This window comes from Aotus nancymaae, unplaced genomic scaffold (assembly GCF_030222135.1).
Source record: "Aotus nancymaae isolate 86718 unplaced genomic scaffold, 86718_ANA_hifiasm-v0.15.2.pri h1tg000046l, whole genome shotgun sequence".
In the NCBI taxonomy this organism is placed as follows: domain Eukaryota; kingdom Metazoa; phylum Chordata; class Mammalia; order Primates; family Aotidae; genus Aotus; species Aotus nancymaae.
Genome location: NW_026988460.1, coordinates 31274159 through 31298864, shown reverse-complemented (window position 1 = coordinate 31298864; position 24706 = coordinate 31274159). Strand labels below are relative to the sequence as shown.

At 40.7% G+C, this 24706-nt stretch overlaps 1 protein-coding gene across 18 annotated transcripts in view; it reads left to right on the top strand.

Moving 5' to 3' along the window:
- KALRN (kalirin RhoGEF kinase) overlaps positions 1-24706 on the top strand; it is a 699137-nt gene that overhangs the window by 317127 nt on the left and 357304 nt on the right. For all 18 annotated transcript variants that reach the window (XM_021673991.2, XM_021674000.2, XM_064362131.1 and 15 more), the window contains exon 10: positions 1774-1896. In XM_021673991.2, coding sequence (XP_021529666.2) covers positions 1774-1896 — 123 coding nt within the window. The remainder of the gene's footprint in view (positions 1-1773; positions 1897-24706) is intronic.

Here is a 24706-nt window from a genome sequence, read left to right as displayed (position 1 = left end):
GTTGAAGTTTTGCTGTAATTCTAGAGAAACGTAGGCTCTTCTAAGAGAGGAACACGTAAAGTTCCTTTCCTTTCAGTGCCACATTTTCAGTGTTTGCAAAAGGTAAAAATCCAGCACTACCACAATTTCTTTTTAGGGTTGTGCCTCCAGAATACTTAAAAAAAAAAAAAAATATATATATATATATATATATATAGAGAGAGAGAGAGAGAGAGAGAGAGAGAGCGCCAGAATGTAAAGTGTTTATAAAGTGTTTAAAATCTCCATAGATAATGTTTAGATAAATTCATTTTTTGTTAATAAAAAACTTATTTTCCTCATGGTGATGGACAGTTACTCCACCTGTCTTCATTAAGTGGACGTTTGTTAAGCCTCATTTTTATGTTCATATGTACCTTTTTCTGAACTAGCACAACCATGATGTGGGCTTTGTGATCCTGTCACCAAAGATTTTGAAAATGTCCATACTTTGCACACTGCAGATATTAAAATATCCCAAATGTCAGAGAACTCCTGTGCTTGTAGTCTTTGGAATGATTTGGTTTTACCTCTGTTTGCTACAGGGCAATCCCTTTGAGACACAGGAATGAGTTAAAGCATCCTTTTAAATAGACCTAGTTCATCTAAATCATTTTCCAGTAAGCTCTTACAAAATCTGGAAAGGCTAGCTTATCATTAATTAAATGTTTAGTTCATGGTTAATATTGCAGGCATTTAGTGAGCTTGCTTGAGTTTTAGCAGGATCTATAACAAGTGTGTTCACATTGTAATTCTGATTTAATTGTGGCCACCTGATGTACTGAGCAACAACTCTTTGAGATCAAAAGGTGATTTCTGGGATGCATACATTTTTGTTAGGCCATCTGCAGGAATGCAAAATGAGTATAAAAGGCTTTGGTCCTCCCTGCACGTCAAGGCTTTTACTAAGGGATTTCCATCCTGCCTCTCTGGTGCCCCTCAGAAAAACTTATTTTCTACCCTTCTTAGCATCCCCTCTCTCTCACTCCTCTATTACCCAGGCTCCTCTGTTTCAAAGTCTCTAAATATCAAGGAAACTGTCTTAAAGCCAAATCACTAGATCTTTAGCCTGGAAGAACATGAAGTCTCCACTGCTTCCCAAGAGACTCAGATACTAAAGGACTCAGGATGCAAATACTTTTATTTGGTTGGTTGGTGTTGATTGGAGGAGAGAGATAGAAAGAAGCCAGAGGGGGCTGTTTTCCTAGTGGTCAGATATCTTGAGCATTCAACTGGGGACTGACTACCCTGGACTTTTCTTTCAAGATTAGGAAGGGGAGTCCCAGGAGCACAATGAGGCAGTTTCCCTATGACTGATCACTATTGCTGTGGGTATTCTTATGGCAGAGTGTTGGATGAGTAATGAGGGCAAAGATACTGCCCAAACTGCTGCTACCTAATTTCCTGCCAATATCTTTATGCCATTGGGTAGAAGTGGTGAGGGGGTTAAACTGTGCCTGATGGTCTGTGTAGCTTGTTTAAAATAATGAACTAAGAAAATGGAGAAAGTAATGGAAGAATAATCTGGAGAGCAAAAACGATAAGTTGAATTTAGTTAAGGGTAGGACTATTATATTACCAATGACAATAATGAAATCCCATGAACCCACAGTGGATTGAACATGTCCACCTGAACTTCTGCTTTTCAGTAGGGATGGGATATGGGGGTAATTAGGACTCTAGCAGTTGCACATGTTGTTACGTGTCTTTTCTTCTGCTAGGAAGTCATTGTTGCTGTTATCCTTCTCTGACCAGGTGTTGGACTGGATTGAAAACCATGGTGAGGCCTTTCTCAGCAAACACACTGGAGTTGGGAAGTCCCTACATCGAGCCCGGGCCTTGCAGAAGAGGCATGATGACTTTGAAGAGGTGGCTCAGGTGAGATGCTCTGTGTGTGTGTGTGTGTGTGTGTGTGTGTGTGTGTGTGTGTGTACCTTGCAGAAGAGGCATGATGACTTTGAAGAGGTGGCTCAGGTGAGATGCTGTGTGTGTGTGTGTGTGTGTGTGTGTGTGTGTGTGTGTGTGTGTGTCTAGATAAGGGAGACCAGGGCTGTGGCTTTGGTGTTTGGTGAGGCATGCTGGGTTGATAACCTGTAGACTTTGAAGAGGTGGCTCAGGTGAGATGCCGTGTGTGTGTGTGTGTGTGTGTGTGTGTGTGTGTATCCAGGGCTGTGGCTTTGGTGTTTGGTGAAGCATGCTGCGTTGATAACCTGTGGATGCTGGGCTACCTTCCTGCCTGATGCAAGGAGTCCTTTGTCTTTTTTTGGAGTCTAGATAAGTGGTAAAATAGATGCCCACATTTATGGTCTTTCAAAAAAATTTTCCTACTGGTGTGATCTAAAAATGCCTTGTCCACAAGGTGGTGCTGGCAGGAGGGAATGACATTACTAGATTCCTCATCAACCCAGGGCTACTGCTTATGATTGTCACTGCCAGTGAGTGAGAGCTAAAAATCAGTCCCAGCTCTACTTGCAAAGCCACATACCTTCCAGGACCTGGAGAAATAGGTGGCACCTGCTCACCAGCCATGTGCTTACAGGACAGAATGTGCCCAGAGAACATACCTTGGTGTCATTTCTACAATATTTAAACTGCCATTTATATAATGTTAAGTCGTTTAGCTGAGCTGCACACCTGATCCAAAAAGGGCACTGTTTTTGAATTTACACAAATATGTTGTATGAGAGAGGTCCTGACCATTTGTCTAATAGTGTAATTGTTTCAAAGTATTTTTGTTTAGAGCCTCTACCTCAAAAATGTTGTCCTAACTCTGTTATATTTCTCCACTGGGGAGTTTTCCAAATGGGTCCTGAAAATTTTCATTTTCAAGATGAAATACTGCTCTCCAGTTATTTTGTCAGGTGTGATCAGCTGCCGTGTAAAATAAAATGATGAAGAATAAGGCAGGGAGAGTGCCCATACGGGACAGAGGGGTGGGTGTTGCTGAAGGAGTGAGGATGACAGAGCTAGGTTTTACCACATCACCACTTTAGCCAGAGCTGACTTCAGTCCCACCAGGCAGACAGCCCTCAATGTGGGTCCCACTTTGGGCATTATGCAGAGCCCTGGGCCTCACCCAGGGAGGCACCCAGCCCCAGACAGACTGTGTGCTATGGATGCAAAAAGAGATGGCCCGTCAACAACCAAGCAAGAACAGGAAGGTCATGGAGCATTACTGCATCTTTAGGGGAGCTGCAAGTATATGCTGAAAAGTGAAAGGCCTTACAGGAGCCAGAAAGACCATGTCAGCAGCAACCTGAGCCCAGGGAATATAGGTGGATTGGACTCAACCTGTGGGATAAAGAAAGCCTTATACGGAACCCTTGTGCACTGTTGATGAGAGTGTAAAATGGTGGAGCCACTGTAGAAAACAGTGTGGTGGGTCCTCAAAAATTACAAATAGAATTACCATAGATCCAGCAATTCCACTTCAGCATGTATTCCCAACAGAATTGAAAGCAGGGACTTAAACAAAAAAAATTTTTTTTTTGAGATAGAGTATTGCTCTGTTGCCCAAGGTGGAGTGCAGTAATGTGATCTTGGCTCGCTGCAACCTTTGCCTCCTGGGATCAAGTGATTCTCCTGCCTCAGACTCCAAAGTAGCTGGGATTACAGGCACCTGCCATCACACCTGGCTAATTTTTTTGTATTTTTAGTAGAGATGGGGTTTCACCATGTTGGCCAGGCTGCTCTCAAACTCCTGACCTCAAGTGATCCATCCACCTTGGCCTCCCAAAGTGCTGGGATTACAGGCAGGAGCTACCATGCCCAATCATCAAATAGATATTTATACACCCATGTTCACAATATTTAAAAGGTGGAAGCAACTCCAATGTCTATTGACGGATGCACGGATAAACAAAATGTGGTATATTCATGTAATGGAATATTATTTAGACTTAAAAAGGGAGGGAATTCTAATAAATGCTACAACATGGATAAACCTTGAGGACATTATGCTAAGTGAAATAAGCTAGTCACAGAAAAGACAAATAGTTTATGATTCTACTTACACCTAGAGTAGCCAGATTCATAGAGATAAAAAGTAGAATGGTGGTTGTCAGAGGTTGAGGGGAAGGGAGGAATGGGGAGCTATTGTTTAATGCAAGCTTATCCAGCCCGTGGCCCATAGGCTATATGTGGCCCATGATGGCTTTGAATGTGGCCCAACACAAATTTGTAAACTTTCTTAAAACATTATGAATTTTTTGTGATTTTTAAAACTCATCAGTTACCATTAGTATATTTTATGTGTGGCCCAAGAAAATTCTTCTTCCAGTGTGGCCTGGGGAAGCCAAAAGATTGGACACCCCTGGTTTAATTGATACAGAGTTTCAGTTTTGCAAGATGAAGAGTTCTTGAGATGAATGATAGTGCTGGTTGCACCACAACACTGTGAGTGTACTTAATACCACTAAATATACACTTTAAAATGGTTAAAATTCTAAGTGTTATATTGTTTATTTTACCACAATAAAAAAGAAATCCTTATAGCCAATGAGGACCTTCTGCAGAATGAGGTGGACTTTGCCATTGTAGTAGTCACAGGTCTTGATGTACCTTATGATGGACAAGATGCAACACAGACCCATGCAACACAGATCTGAGTGGCCATGCACCCTGGGTCATTCCTCTCTAGGCTGTTAGGGGGCAAAGGATGGGAGAGAACCACATATATCCCCTGACTGCTGAGAGTGGACATTGTAGTACCTGGGGTGGTCTGTTGGAATAGGGCCATCCCATAGCTTTAGTTCTTCTGTCTGTGGGCTGTCCTATGGCTCAGCACTCCTCACTTAAAAAGGACATTCCCAAAGCCACCCATAGCACTGACCCAGCTCAATTCCCCTTTCCCTCTACTTCATGTGGCCTCAGAGCCAATGCCAACCTTAGTTATAGCCCCATGTTTTGGTTATAGGCTACAGTTTTTGCATTTTGTTATAACCAAGCCAGGCCCATGACCATCCTAGTCCCATTGTGCCCATCTGCTCCTCCACTTTCTCACTGGTGCCTGATATTCCTTTCAAGTGGGACAATGCCTTGCCATCAGCAACAAAGACAAATGAACTTAAATTCATACTAAAGAATGGACACATTTTTGAGAGCTTATGTTTCCATTACATATTTTGTCTTATACTAATCCTGAATGCTAGATAGTATTCACCTTGTTTTATAGAAAGCAACACTGAGGCTCAGAAAGTTCTTCAATGTGCCCAAGTCATCCAGCTTGTTAGGAGCTCTGCTGAGATTCAGACCCAGCTCTGCTGGGTTCCAGAGTCATGTTCTTATCTTAATTCCATGCTGTCCCTCCTTATTGAGGTATAGGAACTGGGCATAAAATTCATTTCTGAGTGTCCATTTGCATATGGAAAGTGTGGGACAAAGAGGGTGAGGATGGGGGATGTTGCCACCTGCTTTGACATCCATTATGAGTTTTCTCTGGTCCTTCCAATGAGTAATCAACTGGCATAATCCACATCTCCCCTGACTCTGCTTTCTCGTAAGACTGTATTGTTTTGAAAGAGAAGACAGAGTTCTAACTTCCAAAAGGCTCATGCTTTTAGGAGGAGTGTTTGCTCTAGAAAGGAGAAAAGCAGATGTGAGCTACAAAGGGAGCACTTTACTAGGGTTCATGGGCCATCCCATTACCCTGAAATTAGCCTCCAGAGCTGGATCTTGTAGACTGGGAATTAATCCTGCCTTATTCCATCATCCCCACTCTGGGGGATGGAGCTGCCCAGTATCCTGGGATTGTTAGTTTACATAGGAAAACCAATGCTGACCACAGTGAAGGCAGTCTCAGGCAGGCTGCTACTGACAGTCAACCTGCCTGAGACCTGCTTTGTTCTGTACAACATGATTGCCATGTATAGGTGGTGAAAATGGGGTAATCTAGGCAGGAAAGGGTTTTCTTTGTCTCTTGCCTCTTCTCTCATTTAAGTGAGGGCCATTGGGAGAAGAGGAATGGATTTAATTAGGAATTGAAAAGCTCTTGAGTAAGAAGAGCAATGACAGAAAGTCAAAGCATGGACACTCCTGTTCTTTGTTTGGGTTGCTGTTTATGAGATATGGTCAGGAAGGCTGTAGATGTCATGGGGTAGGAGGCTGGGGTAAATTATGAGCAATATTCTCAAGGGTCATGATTCCATGAAGGGACCTCTTTTATCCTTATCATTTAGAATTCCTTTACTTGAGGCTGATAATGAGAAAGGAATTCTGAGCACCCATTCTTTATATTTAGGTTCAAAAAACTTGTCTTGAATCAAAGCAGAAAGAGAGCTATTGCATCTGTCACAGCTCCTGGAAATTTGTCCTTCTGCAAGGAAAAGCAAGCCAGTGGCAGAGGAAATGGCTATCCACGGGGTGGGGTTGAGGCAGTATAAAGTCCCTGAACAAATACATCTCCACTCTTGGGATAGTGAAGTCGTCTGTGATTCTTATCAGTGGTCAGTCTTTGGAGTAAAGACATTTAAGTCAGCTATTAAAATAGACATAAATGATAACTTTGAAGAATTTGTGTGGCAATCCATTATCCTTCATTAAACTTTAACTTTTGTGTTTAATAGCTCTTGAACAAATTTTAAACAAATTCTTCAAATGGTATTTGAAGATGAATTAAGTATTTGAGTCCTCAGTTCATCCTGCAGATGGCACTCTTTGAATGGCCAACATAGAAGCTGAGCTGACTGGGGAAAGGCTTTGCAGTCATGACAGCCTCCCTAGGGAGGAATCCAATATTCAGAGTGAAGGTCCAGGAAGGAATACGTCAGGGGGTCTGTGGCTACAGGTTTCTAGTCCAAGCTGCTGAGGTTGTGCGTGCTGAAATAGGAGACACGTCTGTGCACTGGAAGTAACCCCTCCGGGTCCTTAGGTCAAATACTGGACTCAGTTTGCCTATAATCTCACCAAATGACTCAGGCCAGAGAGTAGAACAGTTTTTAAGAGACACATATTTTTTGTGGCACATTAAGTGTCATCAAGAGTATAAACAAGTGTAAGATGGAGTTGCTGCTCATAATGGGATGGCTGTCAGGGAATAGATGTGTCCATATCTGCCCAGGTGGTGGAATAGAATGTGGTACTTTATATTGGCCTGAGATATTTGCTGTTATGAGGTAGGCGAGTACTTAAGTGCCTGTGGTTTACATAACAGCTGTGCCTGCTCTGTTAGTGGTCTGCTTTATGGCCTCATTATCTGAAATGCCAGATTTTCTGCACGCTAATTTAGTAAAAAATTAGCAAGTGTTTACGTTCAAATATATATTATCTAAAGTCTCAAAGCACCAAATCGCATTTAAGCAGCTAGGCATATTAAGTAGCATTAGCATAACATTTTTGAAAGAGCAGACAATTTAAAGAAAGACTCAAAGAAATAGAAAAACATGGGCATAATTAAGAACTTCATTCAGTAATCTCTGGTTACTTGTTTCCCTATCCAGCCCTTGTGGTTTGTTTGTTTGTTTGTTTTAATCAAACTTGACTAGAACACTTTAAAAAAATCGTTCTGAGACTTGGAGTCAAAATAGGTAAGAATAGAGGGAAGGCAGTTTAGTGACCTTGCCCGCCAAAGATACTCAGAATATAATCAGCAAACCTACCATAGTAATACGGGCAAAATAAAATAGGGTAATCCACAGAGATGGAAAGTCTGTGCCCTCAGAGTTGAACAATAGCCCTCATCGGTTTTCATTTCCCATCAAGTTTCTGTGTTGGGCACTGTGGAAAGTTAGAGTTCCACAGTTTCTTTTTCTTTTTTTTTTTTTTTTGAGACGGAGTTTCGCTCTTGTTACCCAGGCTGGAGTGCAATGGCGTGATCTCGGCTCACCGCAACCTCCGCCTCCTGGGTTCAGGCAATTCTCCTGCCTCAGCCTCCTGAGTAGCTGGGATTACAGGCACGCGCCACCGTGCCCAGCTAATTTTTTGTATTAGTAGAGACGGAGTTTCACCATGTTGACCAGGATGGTCTCGATCTCTTGACCTCGTGATCCACCCGCCTTGGCCTCCCAAAGTGCTGGGATTACAGGCTTGAGCCACCGTGCCCGGCCTGAGTTCCACAGTTTCTGTCTTGAAGAACTCAAAATCTAATTTTTAAAAATGTGTCAAACATGTTCTAACCCTCTAAGAAATTCCATAGCAAGAAAGGAGACATATGTTTGCTCTTTTAGGGTTTTCAAGGGGCATTTCTAGTGAAAGCTAGTTCATCTGGCAATTCAATTAATATGCAGTGAGGCAGTGACCTTCAAAGTAAGTTCCTTCTTTCTCTTCTTGCCAGAGATGATGACCAATTATAGCAGCTGCAAATACAAGCAGAAGGAAAAGGTGGGAGAACTTAAATAGATGCTTTTCACACTCTAGCTTCTTAGCAAGGCTGAAAGATTCTTAGGCAAATGAAAAAAAGATAGTGAGGAAGGCAGACAGGAAAATGCAGAAAAATTAATGTCATGAAGTGGGCAAGTGGAGGGATGTGAAGCAGCAGAGAAATAAAGATCATTGGATCTTGCATGACATGTTTCCCATTGGGGTGGATTCAAAACCTTCCTTCCCTGGAGCACTAGGGAGAAGTTACTGATGTACGCTGATGAGAGACAGTCTAGTGATCACACTCAGGACAAAAAAGATGTTACATCTTGTGGATTACTTCCAAGTGGGGATTTTGAAGGTCACTTTATCGGGATTTGATGTAGAAAATTGGGAGAGGGCAGAAGCCAATATCCAAGATATTATAGAGAGCCTACCATGAACCTTTGTTAACCCCATGAACTGTCACCCACATTTGCTGCTTCCTTTGGGGAATAAATAGGACATTCAGAAGAAATTGGGGCTTTATTCCTATGACTTAAGTTCTGAGTAACAAACTGCAAGATTTGAAAGCACGGGTGGTATTTCTATCTCTCATTCCATGTGATGGCAGTAACTACAGCAAAGAAGGGAAGCTTTGAGAAACAAATGCCTGCCTATGTAGATGGTGTTTTAAAAAGTTTTCTGGACTGTATTCTACAGGGCCAGGATGATGGGCATCTGGCAAGGAATGGAGTGCATCTTGTAAGGATTGGGAAGGATATACATTGGCAGAAACCTTGATAATCTATATAGAAAACTTTAAATGTATTTTAAAGTTGAGGGAGAAAATTAACCCAGTGAAGCCAAAACCAGATATGTCAGGCTTTACACAGGTGACACAGAAAAAGTGTGATGTAAATAAAATGTGCTTAGATAACCTTAGATTAAAAAAATACCTACCAAGAATACAGGTTGCAAACAATATTTTTAGGCTTCTGTATAAATAAACCAACAAAAGGCATGTGTAACAAGTAGTGCACTTAAACTTTTAACACAAAAAGCTAAATATAATAGGTAGTCCTGAGACTTCAGGATATTGAGCTCATAACTAGAAAATGGCAATAGAATACTCTTTGTTGAAGGGACTTGTTCCAAGAGTGACAGTGTATCAGGATGCTTCACATCTATATGAAATCTACAAACCCATGGGTAGAACCCTATGCAAAAATAATATGAAGATAAAACAAACACAGAAATGAACCTTCATGTTACTGGAGAAGACCATAGTCTGCTCCATCAAATGGAAGATATGGAAAATGCTGTTCTGAGATTATTTCAATTCTGATCAAGGAAAACTATGGTCATAATAGGAATCCTCAAGCTCCCTGGAATTTCTTGGAAAAATTTGTGACACTGTAAATGAAATCAGTTAAGTAGGTTAGAGCAATTTTATGTGATAGAATATGAATCATTGTAGAAAAGCTCAAAAAGTGTAGTTTGTGTCTAAACTCCCAAGAACTTTGACTTGTAGATGCAAGGATTTAGGCTTTATTCTTAGAGCAGAGAGGAATGTTAAAGGCTTTTGAGTGATAATATAAATTAAAATATAATATCTAAACCAGATAAATAATTTCTCTATACTGTCACTGTTTAGATCACATATGGAATATTGTGCCTAATTCTGGAAAATATATTTTTAAAAAGATACTGACAAAATCCACCACAGTTGTTGGAAGGCTGCCAGGATTGTGAAGCTGAAGTAACTGGATATGTTCCATTTCAAGTAAAGAGTGTTTTATGGAAGAGGGGGTGGTGGGTTTGATAATTGAAGGCTTCCTATGGATAAAATAAGAATAAAAGGTATAGTGAAGCCAATTTTAGCTTAATTCAGATGTAACTTCTAACCACAGGTCGCTTTTTTATGAGCTGTCCAAACCAGATTGAAGTACCTTGTGATGCAGTGTGCTGCTTCTCACTGGAGGTTTTCCGATAGAGACAACCTTTTTTCCTTAGGATTAAACACTGTCAAGTCTGTCTCATTTTTTAAAATGTTTTATTTATTTATTTTTTTGAGACAGAGTAAGACTCTGTCATCCAAGATAGAGTGTAGTGGTACAGTCGCGGTTCACTGCAACCTCTGTCCAACAGATTCAAGTGATTCTCCTGCCTCAGCCCTCCGAGTAGCTAGGATCACAGGCATGAGCAACTACACCCTGCTAATTTTTATATTTTTAGTAGAGAATGGGGTTTCACCATGTTGGCCAGGCTGGTCTCGAACTCCTGACCTCAAGTGAGCAATCCACCTTGGCCTCCAAAGTGCTGGGATTACAGGCATGAGCCACCGTACCCAGCCTCTCCCATCTTAAAAACAAATTAATACAAATACAAGCCACCAAGAACACATTCTCTGAACCTACTTTACCCTCTGTTTCTCCTTCCCTTTGTAGTCTAGGTTCTTGATAGAACAATTTATATTTGCCACCTCTACTTCCTCACCTCCTCAATTCCCTTTGACCTCTGCCATTGGGCTTTTGTTCTCTCTGGCCCACTCTGGTTTTTATTTGCCTAATTCATTATTTATTGCTAAATTCAAAAGACACTTAACAGATTTTTTTTTTGAGGCAAAATTTCGCTCTTGTTGCCCAGGCTGGAGTGCAATGGAGTGATTTCAGCTTGCTGCAATCTCCGCCTCCCAGGTTCAAGCAATTCTCCTGCCTCATCCTCCCGAGTAGCTGGGATTACAGGTGCCCACCACCACGCCTAGCTAATTTTTGGATTTTTAGTACAAACAGGGTTTCACCATGTTAGCCAGGCTGGTCTTGAACTTCTGACCTCAGGTGATCTGCCCTCCTTGGCCTCTCAGTGTGCTGGGATTACAGGTGTGAGCCACGGTGCCTGGCCATTTATCAGATCTTGATTGGCTGTACCGAAGCATTTAATCCTGTAAACCACTTCTGCCTTTTAAAGCCCTCTTTTTCCAAGCCTTCCTTGACATCGTGTTCTCTTGGTTTCCTCATGACTTTCTGGCTGGTCCTGATTAAACTCTTTTCCCTTTTCCCCAGGATTTGTTTCTTAGATATTTTCTTCTCACTTTATACACAATCCCTGAACAATTTAGACTCTCTCTCAGTCTCAACTGCCACCCCTACTCTGACAGCTTCCAAATCCATGTCTCATCTCTGGTTTCGCCCCTGGGCTCCTTATTTATAAACCCATTGGCTCTGTGGACACCTCCACTGCAGTTTTCAGAGAGTTCCTAAACTCAGTGTGTCCACAGTTTATTATATCGCCTCCCACCCCTTCTGGTGTGCTCTTATTCCTGCATTCCTCATGCCAATGAAGGCCACCAACCACCCGCTTGCTTGAGCCAGAAACTTGGGAGTCATTCTTGACTCCTCCCTTGCACTTCCTTGTCACTGAGTCTATTGCAAAGTCTTATTGGTTCTGCCTCTTTCATATGTTTCTTTCCTTCCACCCCCATTGCCACTGCCTTAGATCAGAGTCTCAGTATCTCTTGCTTGGAATACTGTGATATCCTTCTGTTTTCTCTGACTCCAGGCATTGTCTTAAATCTATCCTCACACTGCCACAAAAGTGGTTTTCCTCAAATGCAATCTCGTCATGATCCTCATTGGTTATGGAACCTATAGATGGCTTCCCATCAGGATAAAGTTCAAACTCTCGATAATATAAACCCTTTATGACCTGCCCCTTACTTTGTCTGGCTTTACCTTTTACCCCTCCTGTGTTCCCTCTATCCCAGCTTGTATTCCTGTTCTGGAGTTTTCCTGAGCATGCCATGCTTTCAAGTCTCAATACTGTCTCCTTAATCCTTCTCACTCCTTTAACTGACCAGCTCCTATTCACCTTCAAACACTCCTCTCAGGTATCACCTCTTCCAGAAAGCACTCAGTGGCCTCCTTGGTTTGGATTGCATGCCCCTTTTCTAGTCACCTAGTTACTCTGATCATATCTCTATTATGGTAGTTACTGCAGTGCCATAATCAATTTTATGCTATACTCACTATCTGGCTGGACTGATTTTATGCTATACTCACTATCTGGCTGGACTGTGACTTTCCTCAGAGCAGTAATTTTGTCTCAGTCTTTTTAAACCAATGCCTAGCACAGTGGTGACCCTGACATGCAGTGGGCACTTGAAAGATAAACAAATGAGTGGTATGGATCGAATGCCTTTATTGGGCGGATATCAGGCCAGATGATTTCTGAGGTCCCTCTCAACTCTAAGAATGACAAGAGACGTAGAACAGATGAATATTATAAGAACACAGGCTCCAGAACCGCATAACCTGGAACATAACTGAGTACTATCCTGATAGAATTAGCGAGACTGCCCTGTGTTGGGGGTCACCCTGAATAGCCCCAGCCCAAGATCTGGCACTTTAGAGGAAGCATCTTTTGAGTCAAATTTTGAGTGAGTTCTTTGGACTCTTTTATATATTTTTTTGACTAAAGAAAACTAAAAAATAATTTCAGATGAAGCTGTAGGAAACCACTCTCGGCAAGAAGAAATGGCGGTCCTTACTGTGTCCATTTTTCTAGCCCCACTAAGTTTCCATGATTTTTTAAGCTGGGATCATTATCATCACACTGAGCCTGACTACCAGAGAAGGTTTTAACCTTCTTACTCTGTTAGCTGAAATGTAAGGAAGTCTTATTTTATTTCCTTTTTAAGAACTTGCCGTTGTTACAGGTGAGTAAGATTGGCCTTTTTCAAAGAGATCTGAAAAGCAACCACAAAACAAAAATTAGACAGAAGTGGTATGCTATATATTGTCTTTGTATTCAGCATACTGATTTTGAGTCCAAGACAACTCTTATAGTCACAGACCTCTTTTGATTCAATATAGCATGTTCGCTGGTTGCCATTTTTTCCTTCTCCTTTTTGACAAGGAAATGGCCCTAATAACAGCAACCATAATGATAATAACACCTACTGAGTACTTTCTATGTGCTGGGCATTGTTTTAATTATTTTTCTTATGTTAACATTTATTTCTCACTATCCCGTGAGTTATTAATATATATTTCTAATTCCCATTTATAGATAAGGGAATTTGAGGCACAGAGACTACATGAGTAGCTCAAGTTGATAGACTTAGTAGGTGGTGGAGCTCAGATTCTGGCCCTAGTGTTCTGGCTCCAGAGTCCAGGCTGTCAACCACCCTGCTGTGGAGTCTCTTGATTCTAAATAACTTCGATATCTCTGGGATCAGGCCTGGCGGGGTCCTCATTTTCATCCTAGAGCCAGTTCCTAGCCCTTTTTCCACATGTGGATCTGGGTCATCTCTCAGGCAGCTAGCTGCACATTAGCACTGTGGCTGTAGGACCCCTCCTCCCCCGAGTGATACTTTTTCCTTCCTTGCCTCTAAGATTTCCCTTGGAAGAATCACCTTCATGATCCTCCATGGCATCTTTTTAACCCCAAAGGTCTCTGTGGCTTCAGGCCTCTGGGAACCTATGACTGACTTTTGCCCTTCTCTGCCTGTCCTCTGGTGTATCTGAAGCACATGTAAGAATGATTGGGAACAGCCGGCTCTGCCCTTTGCTGGAGCTTGGCCTGTTTAACAATTGATTTGGCTGGTATCTGGCCTGAGTCTTCATTCTATGTTCTAGCATAAAATGGTAGACTACACTTGGCCCAGACCAGAAGATTATTTCATCCCTTTCCTTTTACACATTTTGCTAAAGTTAAGCTATTACTAATGAAACGTCCTAGTTTTCAAAAATCTACCCCCTCAGTAGTCCCCTAACTCCATATGAGGTGTCCCCTTTAGTTCTGATTTTCCCTCTACTGGGACATATGGTATAGTGAAGAAAAGCATAGCATTTTTCCACTTTTGGCCCTGGACCTTGTGACAATCACTTAAGTTCTCTGAGCCCCAGAGTTCTTCTCTCTAAAATGATAGTGACACCTACCCTGAAGAGTGATGTGGAAATTAGAAATAATATATGTAAAGTACTTAATCCAGAATTTGATTCATAGGAGATGCTCCATAAATGGTGATCTCTGTGGCAGCAAGTGGTGATCATGGTTGCACTGGTGGGTGGTGATAGAATATATCTAAGCTTCATTCCCTTGCAGGCAAAGCTGTTAAGTCCTATGCTGTCATCTCTCAAGACTCAGCTTGGTGTGGTCTACTTAGCTATGTGGGAGAGAGTAGCCCTGTGCCTTGAGATGGCCAGGTGCCAAGAGGACAGATCAGTTGCAGGTACTGACAAACATCATCAAGTGTTAAGTGTTATGAAAGAGATGGGCGCCCTATTTGACCAGTCAAACAAGGAAAGCCAATAGAGTAATGGTACATCCTGCCTGGGGGCAGGGGACACCCAGCAGCTGGGCATCCAGGAGCCAAAGGTGTTCAGAGACCCAAGGTGGAGGCTGGACAGTTTGTACTGGGGAGGCTGTTAACAGCCTGGCTGCAGCCACTGGACTGCAATTCAGAGGCAGGATTCTTGGCGTACCTGGTAAGGTAATGGCTAGCCCTTAGGAACAGGACAAAATTATAGTTATGGAAACTGAGTAACAGGACAGGGCTGGGTTGGCTGCCAGAAGAATTTGATATGGAGGACAAGTCTGTCAGTGAAATGTGTGATTCCATTTGGTGTGTGTAACTGGGCTGGAGCTGAGCCTGCCATGGGACCCCAGAAAAGGGAGAAAGAAGTAGCAAGACACTATGAGCCAAGTAAGAAGAGACTCTTCCTTCTAAAGGATTCTCTACCTAGTGGCTCTCCTCAGAGGGGTACCAAGAGTGTAATCACTCAAGTTTCACAAATGTGACAACATACTTTACCTTGTACAGTGAGAGTAACACACCAATAGGAAGAATAAAATTACTGTCTCTCAGAGAGCATTGGCATGGTTTACAAAGGAAACAGGGAAAGCTATTCCAGAGGAAAGCTTTCTTGTCTGCCCAGTATTGACTCTGAAAGCAAACCATTTATTACCATGTTTTCCAATGATTAATTTCAACACAGGTCACCTTGCCCAGATTAAGAGAAACAGAATCAAATTCGTTTCCTTTCCCCCTTTCTTTTGTTTCTATGACACTCTGAGCAGGATGGGCCTCAGGAGTGTGTCTGCTGCTGGGGAAGCCAGCATTTGTTGATTCTGAAAGAAGAGGGAGCAGTCATCAATTTGCATATAGGAGGAATGTATGCAAATTCCGCAAGACTATTTTGTCTTCATGAAAAGATTTGGAAAAGTATCTGTAAGGTTTTAAACCTATGCTACAAAGACAAACATACGCCAGGCGCTGTGGCTCACGCCTGTAATCCCAGCACTTTGGGAGGCCGAGGCGGGTGGATCACGAGGTCAAGAGATCAAGACCATCCTGGTCAACATGGTGAAACCCCGTCTCTACTAAAAATACAAAAAATTAGCTGGGCATGGTGGCGCGTGCCTATAATCCCAGCTACTCAGGAGGCTGAGACAGGGGAATTGCCTGAACCCAGGAGGCTGAGGTTGCGGTGAGCCGAGATCGCGCCATTGCACTCCAGCCTGGGTGAAAGAGCGAAACTCCGTCTCAAAAAAAAAAAAAAAAAAAAAAGACAAACATACAAGAATAACTGATAATAACTACCATTTATTGAAAGCACACTTTCACAAGGAGTACCTCACTTAATCTTTGAAACAGCTCTATAGAGTTACTGTTAATATTTTCCGGATGAGGAATCGGGCTTAGAGAGGATCATTCAAGTGGAGGAGGCAAGATGTGAACCCAGGTAGGCTGACTTCAGAACCCACACTTATAGCACACACACAGTCAGAGGAATTAAAAAAAAACTGGGCTTAGTCAATCTTCCTTTTGATTTTTTTCTAAGAGAAGTTTCTATTTTATTTCTATTTGTCTTTTTTTGTTTAATTACAAAGCTACATATTTTTCAATATAAAACATACAGACAAGCAAAAAGAAACAGAAATAATCCACCCACTTGGTTGTCTGTCTAACAGTTGCTAATACTTTATTTATTCGCCCAGCTATTCCTCTGTTTATGTGTATATGGGTACATTTAGTAACCAGCTTTTCTCACTTAATGATATAGCCATGGTAATAGATGCATATATACAATGCTATTTTTGTTTGCTGGTGGTATTTTTAATATTAAAAATTCATATTATTTTCCAGATTCTAATAACTTACAGGCTATTAAAACCTGGTACAGTTTTAAGTGTATAAAGAGTAGCAATATTAGCATTGAAGACAGAGGGCTGTGTTTAAGCCAAGCATTCCGAATTTCTCCCCAAGAGAAAGCTTGAGAGAATGGCAATTTGCAAGAACCCTCCCAAGGCTTTTCAGTTCCTCATTGTAGGTGTACATGTATTACAGGGCTACAAGGACCTTCTGAGTTCGTAAAACTGGCGGGGGTGGAGAGTAGTGAAGGTAGCAGTGGTGGTGGTGGAGAGAGCTTCAGAACAGTAACATTTGTAGCCTCTTTCCTTCTCCTCCTCCTCCTCCTCCTCCTCCACCACCTCCTCCTCCTCCTCCTCCTCCACCACCACCTCCTCCTCCCCTTCCTCCCTCCTCCCTCCTCCCTCCTCCATCCTCCATCCTCCATCCTCCTTTGTCGTTTTCTTTCTCCTCCATCCCTTACCACTGGTCCAGTTGTGATTTAAGGTGGGCAGTGCTTTCCATGCTCCCTGAGTACTTTCTGGCTGTGGCATTTGGGGTAGTGGAAGCAAATCACATTGTGGGGGCTGAAGGGTAAGAGATTTGAGAACATTCGGGTAGATGAGGCAGCTGGTACAGGCAGTGAAGACAAGGAACCAGTATCAAAGAGCCCTGAGGAAAAGGGCTTTAGGCAGTATATTAAGCAAACCAAAAAATAAACACACATCACCAACAAGAGCAACCCACCAGGCAGATCTGTCTTTTTTTCTGCCAATGAGCAACTTGAGGCATTTTCATAAACCAATTTTGTTCAGAATAAATTTTTAACAAGAGAAAAGCCCACTGCCAAGTTGTGACAGGAACAGATCATTACATCTGAGTTATTCCACCTGGAAACAAAGCCAGGTTTGAAACAGGGAGCTGAGTTCTTATGGCCTCCTGCAGATACCAGGGGACATCCAAGCCTCATCAGGATTGGTGCCTTTATTTGTCTTGGGATGCACAAGGCATATGTCCAGCTAGCCCAAGGCACTGCCCTTTAGATTTAAATAGAGATTGGTACAGCTGTCCTACTGCAATCTAGGAGCCAACAAAACAAAATACTGGCAACTTCAGCTGTAATTACATATCTCCATGGTGTTTCACACCATGGGCTATTTTGCACAATGTATCTGAGCCTCAACAATGCCAAAATATGGACTGAAATAGCTCCGGTGGACTTTGGCTCATCACCTGCCTAGAATTTTAAAATATCACCAAGAGGGTCGGGCGCAGTGGCTCATGCCTGTAATCCCAGCACTTTGGGAGGCAGAGGCAGGTGGATCACTAGGATAAGAGTTCAAAACCACCCTGGCCAAGATGGCGAAACCCTGTCTCTACTAAAATTACAAAAATTAGCCAGGTGTGGTGGTGGGTGCCTATAACTCCAGCTACTCAGGAGGCTGAGGGAGAGAATCTCTTGAACCCGGGAGGTGGAGGATGCAGTGAGCCAAGATTGTGCCACTGCACTCCAGCCTGGGCAACAGAGTGAGACTCTGTCTCCAAAAAAATAAAATAAAATATCACCTAGGGAAGGAAGCTGTGGAAGAGACTAAAAAGGGAACTCTAAATCCATATGATAGACATGTTTCATTTTTTTTTTTCTTAATGAGGCTTGGACTTAAGGACTCTTTAGTGTCTTGGGGATTCCCAACATCAGTTTCATTTGCTTCAAAAAATACAGCTAAGAGAAAAGGATTTTTTGGATGCAGATCTTGGGTCTGATCCACCTGCTGTAGCTGTCACTCTTATGAAACTTTGCAAGTTTATAAAGTTAGAAAGGTTCAAGGTTTGGATATCCCAGTTATCTTGATTTGATCATTATACATTCCATACAGGTATCAAAATGTCACATTACTCTAAAAATGTGTACAACTATTATATGTCAATAAAAAATGAATTAAAAAAATATATAATTTAAGATTTGGGATTTAATCCAAGAAACTACATTTCATCATAACTTCAGGGTGCCAGATGACCTGGACAAAAGATAATTTCTTAGATTTTCCCTTTCTTCACTCTATGCCTCACACAAAGATCACTTGAAAAATAAGTACCACAACCTCCCCATCAACAAAATGGGACTCACAGATTCTTCCTGCCTTCTTCCTTGTGAGAAGCAACAAGATCCAGTGAGGATACAGGTATTAGAATACTTGGATGGGAGGCCAGAGCTCCCATGTGTACAGTTCCCCTAACCTTGCTAAGCCTCAGTTTCTACATCTACAAAATGGGAATGATATCCATTCCATTTTAGTTGAAGTGAGCGTTCAGTATGATAATGTACTTAAAAGTACTTTAAGTCTAGAGCACAGAGCAAATGTAAGTTACCATCATTATTATTCAGGGAATATGGTGACAGTGGATGAGATCATGTCTGGAACACACTCAGAAAAGAAGAACTAAAGATATAGAAGAGATTGATGATTTTGCCCCATCCCAGGAGTTTCCCAAGAGAGGGAATGTGCTGACCAGTCTCTGAGTTTAAATGAACTCTTGATTCCCTGGGCTTATTTCACTGTTTGAGGGCCAGATTCCCATGCGTAGCAGTATTAGGCGGGAAACTTTCCACATTCTAAAGCTAAAGCTAATGATTTAATGAGCAAAATCTCTCCCTTGTTCTGATGTTTATTTATATAAGTTTAGGTCTAGAACTTTGGGGGCAAAAGCAGTTGTAAATGAAAATGATGTCATTTTCTTTTCTCTGCCCTTCTAATCAGAGAAAAACGGGCAGCCCTGCCCAGTGACCTCTCAATAGCAAGCAGTGTTGCCCCATTTCAAGACAGCGAGGGGGTCTACAGTGCTTCTTATATCTACCTTTTGAGGGTTCTGTGAAATTATTTATTCCTAGCTAGCTCCTGCCTCCAAGCCAGCTTGGTTTTGTTCTATTATGTCACTGTCCATATAACACTATTGCTTAATTTTCTTTTTCTCATATTGAGGATGGGTTTGTTCTTGCCTAGGCTTTTGTGACTTCGAGAATTATGGGTATAGTCTGTGGTCATAGAAGATGGCTCTTGACCTATGAAAGTCAGGAATAGTCAAGGTTTTGGAAAATTAGCTTAATGATGGGATGGGAGCCTGAACCTCATGACCCTTCTCTGTCTCATGGTCTAGTCTTCAGCTATTTGGATTCTGCCCTTTCCCTGAAGAGCTTTATGTGGGGAGACTTTGATCTCCTGCAGCTTCTCTGCTCTGAGGAAATGTTCCAATGGCTGTGTCTCTTCACTTAATCTCCTAAGGAAAGGAAATGGGAAGAAGATGTTCCTGCTTTGAAAGTGGGGATCTAGAGGTCCCAGATGGCCCTGGGTTTTGGCCGACAGTGCATGGTGAACAGTCCTTAGTGGATGTGTAGTGTCTGTTCTAGAGTAAATCTCTCAATCAATGCCTTATATACATAGGATTCTAAACTATTAATTCACCCCTTTAAAAATAAGGGGGGGTACCTATGGCAATGTCCACAAATCCCAATCATGAGTAGAGACACCCCTAGAACCACTGCAGAAGCTAACCTTTTCTTTTTCTACTCACTGTTGGGTCTATCCCAACACTACAGTATGGTTCTAGGGCTAATCTGCATTCCATGGGGCCTAATCAGGCTCTATACAATCTCTAGAGCAGCCCTGTGCCTGACACCCACATTTCTTCTGGATGATGATGATGATTTTAACAGTATACCTGGGGAAAATGAGATACAAGAGGACTTGGCTTTCTAAAGCCATGCTGAGAGCCCAACCCTAGAGTGAACCAGTGAGACTAGAGGAGAGAGGATGATTCTTCTAGATCTGAGTGTTACCTGTTATCCCTTTCACTTTGCATTATTCTACCTTTGTGTTGCTAATTCTCATTTAAAAGACCCTAAGCATTTCAATCTACATCAGCTTGTCAGTTTCACACATGGAGGAACCCAAGGTCCAGACCCCTGCCTGTCATTCTGTGCTGCTGTTAGCTCTATGCCATAGCTCTAAGGCCTTTGATATTTATATGATGGTGGTAAGGAAGGCTTTCAACCAAAACTTACAGGGCCACTTCAGACATAGACTCTAGGGGTGTTATCGGAGCACCTGCCTCACTTTTAAGTATTTTCAAATTTGACATGTTTCTTACTTTTGATGGCTGAGGAAAACAACTCAGGGTTATGAGTAACTGATGCTAGCATTGTGCCCAGGGAGAATAATTTATAGGACTTCATAGGTGATTATTTTTAATGAGTTTTTTTTTTTTGCGTATATATGTCATACTAACATCATGTTTCTTCTAAGCTATGATAAGCAGTGTCATAAAATCCAAACTGAGAAAGGTGAAATGTCTGACTGGGGCTACAGACACATGTTACATGTTTTGTGATTGTATATTTTATTGTACTTCATCAAGCATTAGTGTCTTCAGGATCTACATAAGTAGGAAATGCACTCATCTCTAAGATAAATTTATTTGTAATGAAATTCATTTATATTTCTGAATGCACTCACATTTTCACCTGTCAATTGACAAAAATATATTGAATCTTTATCTTTCCCTTTTAAAATTTCTTTAGTGTTTTTCAAATTTTGGAGGAAGTCCTGTTTATTGTAATAACAAGTGGAACATTGCAAAGATGTGAAATAAAGAGCTAATTATTCCTCCACTCCCACTTTCCAATTTCACCCTCCTAAGGTAATCAGTTATCTTACACATCTCTCTCTTTTTCTTTTAAATTTCTTATTTTTAATCAACAGGAATATGTATATATGAATTTACTGTGTATAATATATTGTTTTGAAGTATATATACGTGGAAGAATAACTACTTCTAGCTAATTAAGAGCTGCATTACCTTGCATAGTTATCGTTTTTGTGGTGAGAGAACTTTACTCTCTTAGCATTTTTAAAGAATACATATATCGTTAACTATAGATGCTACATTGTACAATAGATCTTTTGAAGTTATTCTTCTATCTAATTGAAGTTTTGTATCCTTTGACCAACATCTCTCCAACTTCTCTGCCTCAAGACCCCCCAGCCTAGCAACCCCAATTATCCCAATCCCTGGTAGCTATCATCCCTACGCTCTGCTTCTGTGAGATCAACTTTTTTAGATTCCAGAGATTATGTAGTATTTATCTTACTATGCCTGGCATATCTCACTTAGCACAACATACTATAGGTCAATTCATGTTGTGAAAAATGACAAGATCTCTTTTATTATTGCTGAATAGCCTTCCATTTTATTGTGTTTTATTGATGAATAGTATTCCATTGTATATATATGACAGCACTCCAAAAAGTTTATAGAAAATGGAATTAAAAAAATATATATATATATATATAAATTTTTTTTTTCAACATAAGTTCCATCAAATTCAAGACATCTTTGTAAGTGATGATACCAGCCATTTAGTCCATCCCTAAAAAACTGAGCGTCCTGGAAATTTAACCAGGTCAATGTATGTTCTTAACTGAAGAAAAATGGATGCCCTTTAAAGATTTTTTTTATGATTAGGATACAAAAAAGATGTCAGAAGGAGCCAAATCAGGACTGTAAGGTGGATGCCTAATGATTTCCCATCAAAATTCTTAAAAAAAAAAAAAAATCCTTGTTTAGATGAGAGAAATGAGCAAGAGCATTGTTGTAGTGGAGAAGGACTCTCTGGTGAAGCTTCCTGGGCATATTCATGCTAAAGCTTTGGGTAATTCTTTTCAAAACACTCTCATAGTAAGCAAATATTATCATTCTTTGGCCATCCAGAAGGTCAACAAGCAAAATGCCTTGAACATCCCAAGAAACTGTTGCCATGGTCTTTGCTCTTGACCAGTCTGCTTTTGCTTTGACAGGCTCCCACATTCACCTCTTGGTAGCCATTGCTTTGTGTTTTGTCTTTAGGATCATACTGGTAAAGCCATGTTTCATTTCTTTTACAATTTTTCAAATACTTCAGGATCTTGATCATGCTTGTTTAAAATCTTCATTAAAAACTATTCTTGTCTGCACCTGATCTGGGTCCAACCATTTTGGCACCCATTGAGTGGCAAGTTTGTTCAACTTTAATTTTTCAGTCAGAATTCTGTAGATGTCTATGGTGTTGGCTGTTATTTCTGCTGTTAATCACTGACATGAACAAGATTAATTTTTCCTCACAAATTGATGTGGATGGTCTGCTGCTATGGGCTTCATCTTCAAAATTATTTCATTCCTTCTTAAAGTGAGTTAGCTATTTGTAAACTGCCAATTCCATTAGGACATTGTCCCTGTAAAGTTTTTGTAAAGCATAAATAATTTTACCATTCTTCCACTCAAGCTTTGCCATAAATTTGATGTTCGTTCTTGCCTCAATTTTAGCAGAATTCATGTTGCTCTGATTGGGGCTATTTGAAATTGATGTCTTATCCTTCTTAGTACTTCAAACTACATCCTGTTCAGGTACATTATGATAAGTTAGTATAAATTTAATTTTGTGTAAAAAAAGTTGAAATCCATGCATAGTTTCTTTTTTAATAATACACATTTCCCATGAACTTTTTGAAGACCCTTTGTCTTCTTTATCCATTTATTAATTGATGGGCACTAAGGTTGATTTCATATCTTGGCTGTTGTGAATAGTGCTGTAGTAAACATGAGAGTGCAGACATATCTTGAACATAGTTATTTCTTTTCCTTTGGATATATATCCAGTAGCAGAATTGCTAGGTTGTATGGTAATTGTATTTTTAATTTTTTCAGGAACCTCCATACTGTTTTCCATAATGGCTATACTAATTTACCTTCCTACCAATAGTCTTACACACCTTTTTTCTTACAAAAATAAGGAAACATTTGCAAAACAAATGTTTCTGCTTACTTTTTGGAATAATTTCTTTCTTTCTTTTTTTTTTAAAGATGGGGTTTCGCCGGGCGCGGTGGCTCAAGCCTGTAATCCCAGCACTTTGGGAGGCCGAGGCGGGTGGATCACGAGGTCAAGAGATCGAGACCATCCTGGTCAACATGGTGAAACCCCGTCTCTACTAATACAAAAAATTAGCTGGGCATGGTGGTGTGTGCCTGTAATCCCAGCTACTCAGGAGGCTGAGGCAGAAGAATTGCCTGAACCCAGGAGGCGGAGGTTGCGGTGAGCCGAGATCGCGCCATTGCACTCCAGCCTGGGTAACAAGAGCGAAACTCCGCCTCAAAAAAAAAAAAAAAAAAAAGATGGGATTTCACCATGAAGGCCAGGCTGGTCTTGAACTCCTGACCTCAGGTGATCCACCCACCTAGGCCTCCCAAAGTGCTAGGATTATAGGCATAAGCCACCATGCCCGGCCCTGGAATAATTTCTTTAAAAAATCTTTTTTTTTTTTAATTTTTAAATTTTCATGGATACATATTAGGTATATATATTTATGGTTTACATGAGATGTTTTGATACAGACATGCAATGTGAAATAAGCACATTATGGGGAAGCATTTATCCTTTGAGTTACAATCTAATTATATTGTTTAAGTTATTTTAAAATATACAATAAAGTTATTATTGTCTATAGTCACCCTATTGCACTATTAAATAGTAGGTCTTTTTCATTCCTTCTAATTTTGTCACCATTCCCCTAACTCCCTATTACCCTTCCCAGCTTCTAATAACCATCCATTTACTGTCTGTGTCCCTGAGTTGTATTGATTTGAATTTTAGATCCCACAAATAAGTGAGAACATGAGATATTTGTCTTTCTATGCCTGGCTTATTTCACTTAATGTAATGACCCCCAGTTCCATCCACATTTTTGCAAAAGATTGGATCTCATTCTTTTTTTACGGCTGAATAGTACTCCATTGTGTATATATACCACCTTTTCTTCATTGAAATAATTTCTAAACAATGCCCTGCATATAATTTTTATATTTGATTTTCTCCATTTTTCCTAATTATGAAATTAATACATGTTCACCATGGAATAATTAGAAAACAAGGAAATAGTGGAAAAGAAAATTTATCTCTAGTATCACTCAGACATAATCACTGTTAATATTTATTGATAAATTTCCACTTAGGAAAGCAAAATACTAAGATTGTTTTGCCTGGGATCAAACAAATGTGAATTCCAGATCAACATCAACTATTTATGTGAGCTTTCTCTAGTTCTTTTACATTTTTAAGCCTCTTTTTTCATTTGTAATATGAAATAATAGCATAATCATTATCATTATCAGTAGTAGGTTTTTTTGATAATAAAAATTAGAACCATACTTTGGTTTATTCTGACTTCATTCAATATTACATTAAGAACATTT